Raw genomic sequence first — 10,039 nt, 5'->3', positions numbered from 1 at the left:
GTGTGTGTGTACAAGAATGAGCAAACAGAGGCTGTAAATAAGTCCAGCACCACTCAAGGTAATGGCTACTGGCTCTTCTTTTGAGTTTCCTGTACTTTTGTTATTTTCCACAACATTCCTCAGTAAAAAAACTTTTATGAACATGAAATCTGTATTATTTAAAGGTGCAGCATTCAGGTCGCTTGTCTATGTGTACACGTAGGAGAAGGAATGTGTGTGCATAATGTTTCTTGACATCGGTTGCTGTCTGTCACCCTCAAGTGCTTGTTCTACATTTTCTTCCAAGTTTATTAGACAAAACCACCAAACGGTGACACATCCGTGTAGATGCACTGCAGGGCATGGGACACAGACAGAACACAAGTGTTCCTAACATGAGACACTAAGGGCAGGCGTGAATAGTTAGACCCTCCCAACTGTGGAATGAATCCACCCACCACCACCAATTCTTGTATTAGACACTTAATCTAACTCACAGGTGAGTGACATTAGTATTACGTGAGGCTGTAAGAGTGAAGCCCCCTACAGAGGCATTAGCAGCTTCCTAAACACAGTATCAGCCACCATTATGACACAGTAAGAGAGTTCTCAACAGATGCTAGTAGCATGACCTGGGACTTCTTCAGCTTCTAGAGTTATTAGCCAAATAATCTTCTTTATAAATTACTTTGTCTCAAGTACTTGGTTATAGGGGCAGGAAATGGACTAGGCCAGACTCACCATGAACATGGCTACCTACAGTCACACTGAAAGAGACAGTTACTGTCACCATGTTTTCTGAAAACATGAGGCTTATAAAGCCCTCTAGGAATAAAATAGTGTTGTGTACCCAGTATTGGACTTTGGGGGCCCAGATCAGTAGCTTTTGAAAACTCACCATCCAACCAAGATAACTCCAATACTAGCTCACCCAGCTATGCCACTGCCAACCAACAATGCCCACGGTAAGTCATATCTGACGTTTTTAGAGCGAGCAAAGGGATGCTTTTGAAAAATGTTTACCATGGGTCGTGTCTGAATTCGTGTTACTCTGCCTTTAAAGGAGGAAATGAAGCCATTTTCCTACATAGCAGAAGGGAATGTGCGCTGACCTTGTCCGACAGGCTCTCAGCTTTGAGTTTCTGCTCTTTGAGAGCCTGCTGCAGAGCAAGAATTTCAGCCTTGTGTTCCTTCACCGCCAACTCCACCACCTGGCGAGACTCGGTGATCCGCTGATCCGCTCTAGCCCTGCCAGAGAAGCACAGGCCTGCTGTCAGGAGCCCCAGGCCACACTGACCTGGAGGGAGGAGGCTGGTCCGTTTCTTAACCGGCTGCAGATTGGACGCAATCCCAACCGTGGACTCTACTTTTAAATGCTGCCTTCTTTCCTGACAGCTTACAGAGCAAAAATGTGACCCACTTCAGACTTGGGTTAAAATTGCCCTGAGGCAGTAAAGTTCCTGTGGGGACTGACTGGAAAGGCTGAAGAGGAAAAGGCCATTCTCAAAAGCAACCGTACTGAATGGGAATGGGTCTAGAGCATCCCAGATTCCCTGTGGGACAGAGAACGTGGAGTGACCCCCTACCACACTACCGCTAAGGAACCAGAGCGTGATGAGAACCATGAGAGACTGCTTCGAGTTCTAGTGTCTTCTCCCCACTGACCACAAGAAAGGCCTAAGGGTTCTGAGTTCTTATAAAAGGTTGAACCTGACAAAAGAACACAGAAATTCAAATATAAAAGGGGGAAAATCATATTTCTCTTCCCACATTTGAGTCCTGCACTTTCTTGCCTCTGCACTTTCACTCCTGTGTGGTGATGTTCTACTTCACAAACTCTTCGCCTTCCTGGATGTACCCTCATGGGCCTCTAAACCTGCCCCAGCTCTGCCTCCCAGAGGCCACGCCTCCCTGGAGCACAAATCCACTTCTCGCCATAGATACCAGAAGACACAGAAAGGCGAGTCTCAGCTTCTTGAGGATGAGGACAATGATTTTAAAAGTATATTTTGTCCAGCTACATAGTATCAAACAAGAATCTGGTAAGGATGGGGGTGGGGGTGAGGGTGGGGGTGCCGAGATAGAACTTCTCCCTTGAGCCTGACAGACGGAAGGACTGCTGAGCTTGAGGGCGGGGTAGGAGGGGTCTGTGGGGGAGTGGCTAGCACTTCCTGGGAACCAACAGTTTGGAAGGAAGCCTAGTTAGGCTTTTAAAACTGCAGTTCTTTGCAGCACATACCCTAATACGCCACAAAGCACCTGTTGCTCCTGGATTCTTTTGCAGTCTGAGAGTTCTCATCATTTGCTCCTGATCTTTTCTATTTCAACTAAGAATCAGACTGTTCAGGCAGCCTATTTTATTGCACATCCTACATCCACAGAGTCGCCGTGGGGATAAAGTGACCCTGCTAACAGGAGACCCACAGAGGCATCGGCAGAAATGAAGGATAAGCACCATACAGGAAGAGACATGAAGTCACTGGGCTAATGCTCAACCATGTGAGATAGGACCCTCGGGGTTCACGATACATTCTTGTCATCCTTACATAACATGGTTAGAATAAAGCTGTGTGCTGTCATGGTCTACAAACTGGGCGTTAAAGCCTCTTCAGTTAGATGGCATGTTTGACACGAGCAGAGCTCCCTGAGCTGGGATGGGCCCAGCAGGGGAGAACTGAACACTGGGCAGGAGTATTCAGAAAACTACCATTTAAAAGGGAAAAGACAGGGATGGGGCGGGAGAGAGGAGGAAGGAGTGGGTGCCAGCCCAGGCTCACCCCAGGGGATACTGGGTGCCTTCTGGGATTGTTTATGAATGTCACAGCTTGAGAAATACGTTGCTACTGATATCTAGTGAGAAGAAACCAGGCAAGATGTGCCCCTGTGCTACAAAACAGAGCACCCTACTATACACAGACCACAAGGGATCCCCAGGTAACTGGAGGCACTAGGCCTCAGGAACAGAAGGAAAAGGAGAGGGTCCCCATGAGCAGGACTCAAAGGGTGGGGAACGCATGGTGACATGGTTGGGCTAGGAATCTTGGTAAGGCAATTGCTACAGGAAAGCACTGTTTCTATATTTGCCTTGATTTCTGGAGACTCTGTACAGAATAAAAGCATGCCAGTAGCTGCTGCCACAGGACTCAAGTGACACTTGTCAGGTCTACAGCCAGGATGTCCACCCCTCCCTGGGTCACCTAAGGCTCTCCTGGTTATCACCCTGAAAGTCCTGCATCCTAGAAGACGGCTTAGCCTCAGGAAGCCCAGGACAGATGTGTGTCCGGTTTGAGGCTCTCAGGGGGACCCAGGGGTGGTCACCTGGCGCTGGTCTTCTACAAAAGGGAAGCTCTCACCTGCTCTGTTTCTCTGTGTCCAGCATCCTCTGTAGCTCTCGAACTCGACACTCAAACTGGGACTTCTCGTCCCCGAGGACGCTTCTCCAGGCCTCCCACTGACGCTCCTTCTCCAGTAGCTCGTCGTTCAGGGCCTCCAGGTCCATAACCTGCTCCTCCAGCATGGTGCACGTGGTCTTCAGGGCCTCCATCGTCTGCAAATCAGTAGCACTGAGTTGTGCCTTGTGTCAAATGGGGATTCCTAGAGGTTACTTTTGTCAGACAAGCTTCAGAAAAGAATAAATTCCTAACAGCAGACCCAGAGACAATTGGTTTTTCTCTCCCATATCCCATGGGGACCAGATAGGGACAGTGGACTGATGGCCACCTGTTCTACCATCTGAGAGGTACAACCCAAAGCCAATCTCAGGGTAGGGAGGTGGGGGGCACACATCCAAAATCCCAGCACTGAGGAGAAGGTCAAGGGTTCATTGTGAGTTACAGCTAGGTAGGGTTACACAGTGAAACCCTGGCTTTAAAAACCAATTGTATCTGCTTTAAAGAGTTCTTCTTTTTATGTGTCTGTGGATGCTGGGAGATGCTGTTGAATCCCTTGGAATTGGAGGTTTGTGAACTACCCAATGAGGGTGGCTGGGAACTGAATTCACACCCTCTGGAAAAGCAGTAAGAACTCTTTTTTTTGTTTGTTTGTTTTTTTTTTGTTTTTGTTTTTTGAGACAGGGTTTCTCTGTATAGCCCTGGCTATCTTGGGACTCACTCTGTAGACCAGGCTGACCTCAAACTCAGAAATCTGCCTGCCTCTGCCTCCCAAGTGCTGGGATTAAAGGCGTGTGCCACCACCGCCCGGCCAGTAAGAGCTCTTAACTTCTCAGTCACCTCTAGCCCCAGTACCTACTTTCAAAAGCCATTTTTGAAAATTTAACCCTTGGCTATGAACTGGAACTGACAAGGAACCTGTTTATAGGAGCCAGCCTGGTCTTGCCCTTCCACCCCAGATAGAACACACCCCCTCCCCTAGACCCTTCTAAATCCTAGGGGTCCCCCAGAGACCCCAGGGCCCAGGCTGCCCTCTTACTTGCTTCTGGCTGGTGAGCTGCATCTCCCGCTCGGTGATCTCTCTGCGGAGATGGTCCACCTCACTCCGCAGCTGCACAATCTCATCATTGGCCCCAGAAGCCTCATCGAGTTGTTTGGACAGGTAGAAGTTTTGGTTGTTGAGCTCTGCGTTGTCCTCGGTGAGCTGGTTCAGCTGCTCCTCCAGGTCGGTGATGACCTATGGGGTGGGGTGGAAGGAGGAAGAAAGGGGGGATATGTATCAGGAAAGCTCACTGTCAGCAAGGACATGCGTTTTGAACTAGTGGTTTGGAAAGCTGCAGTGTGATGGGTCACATTTCATGATAACAGGAACCAGCATGCAGCTATCTGACCTGATGCCAAACCTAAGCTCCCTAGCTAACTCATTAGTTAAAACATACACAGGGGGGCTGGCGAGATGGCTCAGTGGTTAAGAGCACCGACTACTCTTCCGAAGGTCCTGAGTTCGGATCCCAGCAACCACATGGACATGGTGGCTCACAACCACCCGTAATGAGATCTGACGCCCTCTTCTGGTGCGTCTGAAGACAGCTACAGTGAATTAAGGTGGAGCGAGCAGGGCCAGCAGAGGTCCTGAGTTCAATTCCCAATAGCCACACACATGGCCATCTGTAAGCTACAGTGTACTCATACACATAAAATAAATAAAATAAATCTTTAAAAAAAAAAAAACATACACAGGGGCAGGGGGAATGTCTCTTCTCTCTACCTTGAGGTCTATCTAGAAAATATGGCAAGACCCAATCAACCAAGTACTAAATGGATGGGCCAAGCTCAAGTGAGATCCAGTTAATAGCAGGAAGAGTTATGCACAGAGGGGAGCCCAGGTCAAGGAGAGGGGGACCAACTGGTATCATCGACATCATCTAATTAAACTGAGACCAACCCTGACACCACCCACAGGACACCACCACTGCCACTGCCACAGCTTTAGCAAGCAAAATAAAGTTTTATCAGAGAAGAATCACAATGAAAGATACTAAGGGTTATTTGAATAAAATCCCAGGCTGTGAATTTAATTCTGTGTAACAAAAAGGGGGAAGAAATCTTAAGGGGAGCTTGGGTAATTCTGAGGATACAATACCTCATCACGATGCGGCTTTAATGGATTCTTCTACACAGTGAGTTCTCCAAGTATATGAAATTGTCATTTTATTGAGAGAGATTTAATCTGGTTTTACTAAATTATTTCCCTGTTCAATGGCAGAATGACTTCAATTTCAGTGTATTTAGCTGGCCTATTCTCTTTGCTGAAGCTTAAGGATCAGTGCTAGAGAGAACATTTATATAAAATACTTTAGAAGTTTAAGGGTAATTTTCTCGTAATAGCTAGAATAAGGCACATGGGCCATAAATTAAATTTTATGCAACAAAAAAGAAGTAAATTAAAAGGAAACATCTATAAGTCTACAATTATTAACTGTTTCCACACCTACAACAGACATAGCTCATGATCCATCAGCATTGACTTCGTGCCTAATTCTTTATTCCAACCTATCGATCAGTTTAAACACACACACACACACACACACACACGCAAGTCTTCCTGAGTGGGTACAGAGAATTAAAGAGCAGTAAATTAAGGACATTTCTTTGACAAACCCGAGCTGCTAGCTTCTTGGGGTAAGAAATGGCCCAGTAAACCTGTTTGGAACATGGACACCCATGCTGAGGCCTCTGTGCTCTTAGAACACACTATGAGGTATGAGTGGTCAATGAAGCCTCTGGTCAGGATCTTGGACAAAAAGCTTCTCCAGAAACCTGGAACAAGAATCATGTGCTGTGCTACACACACACACACACACACACACACACACACACACACACACACACACATCCTTATAGTTTGCCTCAAATAGTTCCTGCATCTGTCACCTTCCAGTGCCATGGCTAAGTCAAGATAGACAATTGCAGGCACCCAGCCCGTCTTCATCCTACACACATAGCCCGGCCACTTAGTCCTTTGCCTATGCTGTAAATGTCCCACCTAACCATCTGCTTCTTTCTGCCCCTTCCCTGAGGGGAAATAGCAGAATGGGGCAAACAAGCAGGCTTATCAGACTCCAGAACTCCAAGTGCGTTTGAACTTGGCTGGGCTTCTCCATCTCTGACATGGAAATATCCTATATTCTTTGTCTTTTACTTTTAACTACCTTGTATCTGTTCAGGTCCTGTGGCATGAGAGATACAGGGATATAAACTAGTGACCAAAATGCTGTTCCACTCTGAAAGTCTCTTAAGGAACAGATTAACTGCAGAACATCTATTCACAGAGAATGTATAATTTCCTTGCCATTCAAGGTTATATTTAAGCTTTTGGGTACCAACTTCCTTTCTTTGATTCACAGGAAAAAAAAGTTTATTATGAGCCCATTTCTGTCATCTCTTCTCTTTTGCTCAAAGTAAGACTATAAAAAGCTAAAGAAGATACCTGAGAAAAACTAATGAGGTGACAAGGTCCAGGTCTTCCATCTTTGAGGCAGGTCTGTTGGAGGAGGAAGAGTCCCTCTGTTCCCCGTGTTATTGGGTCTTTGGAGGACCTGTCTCAGCATTATTCCAGCATCTGATCTCTACTTCTATATTTGTCACTGTCTCATTTTCCTCATTTGACTAGATGAGGGTAATGTGTGTGAGAGCTTGTGTGCTGCATGTGTTCATGTGCATGAGAGCATGTGTGCTGTGTGCATACATGTGAGAGCATTGTGCTGCATGTGTTCATGTGTGTGAGAGCATGTGTGCTGTGTGCATGCATGTGTGTGAGCATGTGTGTTGCATGTGTTCGTGTGTGTAATAGCATGTGTTCATGTGTATGAGAGCATGTGTTGTTGACTGTAAATGTGTTCATGTGTGTGAGAGTATATGTGCTATGTTCATGCATGTGTGTGAACATGTGTTACATGTGTTCATGTGTGTAATAGCATGTGTGCTGCATGTATTCATGGGTGTGAGAGCATGTGTGCTGTGTGCATGCATGGGAAAGCATATGAGAGCATGTGTCCTACATGTATGCATGTGTGAGAATATGTGTGCTGCGTGTGTGTGTGTGTGTGTATGTGTGTGTATGTGAAAGAGAGAGAGAGAGAGAGAGAGAGAGAGAGAGAGCGTGTGCTATGTTTCATGTCTGTTGCCATGGAGGAATTTAAAGCATTTCAACTCATTGGATTGTGCCATCTCCTTAAAAGTCAGAACATGTTGGCTTCTGCCCCTTTCAAGTGGCGAGGTGAGACTGTGGTAATGTGACAAAACTTGAGCCCAGCCCTGAAACTCAAGACTCCATTGTCTTATGTCTACAGGATGCTGCCCTCTGGAACAGAGATGACAGGGATATTACAACTACTCAACCCTCCTCTGATTTCTATTTTTCTGAGGCATATAGAGCAGACTGGCCTCAAACTCAACATCCTCCTGCTTCAGCCTCCTCGGGCTGGGACTACTGGCATGTGTCAATATGTCTGGTGCCCTTCTTGCTTTTGGACCAGGTAACTTGCAGAAATCCTTAGGTCATCTTTGTGACTGTGAGTAAATTCTTTCCACACTGAAGGCAGATGGCCTGTTTACTGACACACTTAGTTATGAATTCATTAACTGTTAGGCCCCAAGAACAGAGGGCTAAAGAAAAGAGAGACGGGAAGCCTAGTTCTATCTTCACAGTAAAAGAAAAAAAAAGACACGGTGGGGCAGCTTCCTCACACGGGGGCCAGCCAGGTTTTCCTGTAGGCTGGTTTACAGACAAGAGATCTTGGTGCAATTCAAAGAAAGAAAAAGAATATAAAACTACCTACTCTGCATCAAAAACAAAACACAGCAAAACCTTGTGAACCTCGCCATCACAGAGCCACATGCTGACCCCTCACACCCAACCAGGAGACAAAGAGCAAAAGCGTGCAAGGGAAGAGGACCAAGGGTGGGTTAGGGGTGAGGAGCCAGTCAAGCAACCAGCAGCAGCAGGAAAGGCTTGGGACTGACAGACTATTTTAATGCCTACTTTCCCGAAGGCAGCTATTTGCATATTATTTATTTTTAATCTTATAGCTGACAGATTGATTCATAATTAAAGCTGTGTCATATGCTTGCCCACCAACTCCCCTCTAAAACAGACTTAGGGAGGGGTTTAGGTGCCAGATTGAATCAAATCCTTTTTTAAAAAAATCCTTTCAAAACACAGAAATGGTCTGAGCCTGGAAGCCTCCTGCCCCTGAGCATTCTGAAATCGCTACCTGGGCGCTCCTCATGGCAGAATTATCATGTGGTCCTTACCAGTAACAGAGGTAATCGTGGACAGCACCAAAAGGGGTGGGACACCCAGGACAAGCTCCCAGGGCATCTTGAAAGTGGCACTGAACTTGACTGTGTCACTGAGACCCACGTTTGTGGCTAAATGCCTTGAAGCAGTAGTTTCCAGGCTTCTTAAAAGTAGAAAGGACATTTCTCTAAACCAAAGCTCATGCTAGGAGCCCAAGGCAACAGGAGAAGCCAAGGACACTTAATCTTCCCATGGGTCAAGCCCAGTATGCACTGTAAAACCACAGGGCAACGAGTGTGGGGAGCCTTGGAGGCATGGCCTCCAACACCTAGGGGTCCCTGCGCTGATGTCCTGCTGCTTCTGGAAGTCAAGTCCTTGTCAGAAGCAGGCAGCTCCCCAACATCCCTCACCCAGCACCTAAACCACAGTCACTAGCCATGAGCTGGAAAGTTCAATGTCATGTTGGAAGTGAGGCCCCACTTTACAGCAAGGAAATGGGAGTCAGGGAGGGTGGTGTCGGGTAGGCTGCTGGAGGCCACTTTAGAGGCCATGGCTTGGACCACTGTGGCTCCCAGCTGGTCAGTGCCTCACCACTACTGCCAACACCTTTGGAAAGCCTACCCACCAAATGCCATCCATAAAAGAAACAAACACTGGGAATCACTGTCTCACAGAAATCAAATTTAGAAAGTATAAAATTAATCCCACCATACCCATAGGCTCCCTTATGGCCAAACTTCCACTTTTATAAATGGTAGCGGGCAAATTTGAAGGATGCTGGGTGTGGTTCTTATCCCAACCCTGTTGGTTGGCTTCCCGTGTGCATACATACTTTGAAACCTCCCAAGTCTATTCTGTACCCATCCCACTTCAACCATATACAAAAATGGCTTCTTTTAAGTTCTTAGGTTCTTACACTAGGAAACTAAAGGAAGTAAAATAGAGTCTTTAGGAGAAAGGGACAAATCAGATTAACTGAATGATACACTTTAAAACCATCCAAGCTTAAGGAAGGATTAGTTATGTAAAAGAGTCACAGTTAATGCTTTTTTTTCTATGAATTAGACAATTGATTGGTATCAGTCTATAAAAGCTTACGATCCCTCTAGAGAGTTGCTGTTGGGTGTCTCACATTTGTTAACTTCTCACTGAATATTGTTGACATATTTTAAATTTAAAAAAAAGATAGTTGATAGTTTTATATATATATGTGTGTGTGTGTGTATATGTATATATATATATATATGTGTGTGTGTATACACACACACACACACACACACACATATATATATTTTTGTTTGTTTGTTTTTTCTGAGACAGGGTTTCTCTGTGTAGCCCTGGCTGTCCTGGAACTCACTTTGTAGACCAG

General features: G+C 46.0%; 1 protein-coding gene across 15 annotated transcripts in view; it reads right to left on the bottom strand.

The window, feature by feature from the left end:
• The window catches only part of Cit (citron rho-interacting serine/threonine kinase), a 172,179-nt gene that overhangs the window by 39,917 nt on the left and 122,223 nt on the right, over window positions 1-10,039 (bottom strand). For 8 of the 15 annotated variants that reach the window (XM_031337595.1, XM_031337598.1, XM_031337601.1 and 5 more), the window contains 3 exons: window positions 4,408-4,605; window positions 3,333-3,526; window positions 1,092-1,227 (listed from right to left, as the gene is read on the bottom strand). In XM_031337595.1, coding sequence (XP_031193455.1) covers window positions 1,092-1,227; window positions 3,333-3,526; window positions 4,408-4,605 — 528 coding nt within the window. Of the gene's footprint in view, window positions 1-1,091; window positions 1,228-3,332; window positions 3,554-4,407; window positions 4,606-10,039 lie in introns of all 15 variants that reach the window. The other 7 variants (XM_031337593.1, XM_031337594.1, XM_031337597.1 and 4 more) reach the window with 1 other exon arrangement.

Source organism: Mastomys coucha, unplaced genomic scaffold (genome assembly GCF_008632895.1).
Source record: "Mastomys coucha isolate ucsf_1 unplaced genomic scaffold, UCSF_Mcou_1 pScaffold22, whole genome shotgun sequence".
NCBI classification, from domain to species: Eukaryota; Metazoa; Chordata; class Mammalia; order Rodentia; family Muridae; genus Mastomys; species Mastomys coucha.
The sequence above is the reverse complement of the archived record's forward strand: the minus strand, read 5'-3'. Positions and strand labels throughout refer to the sequence as shown.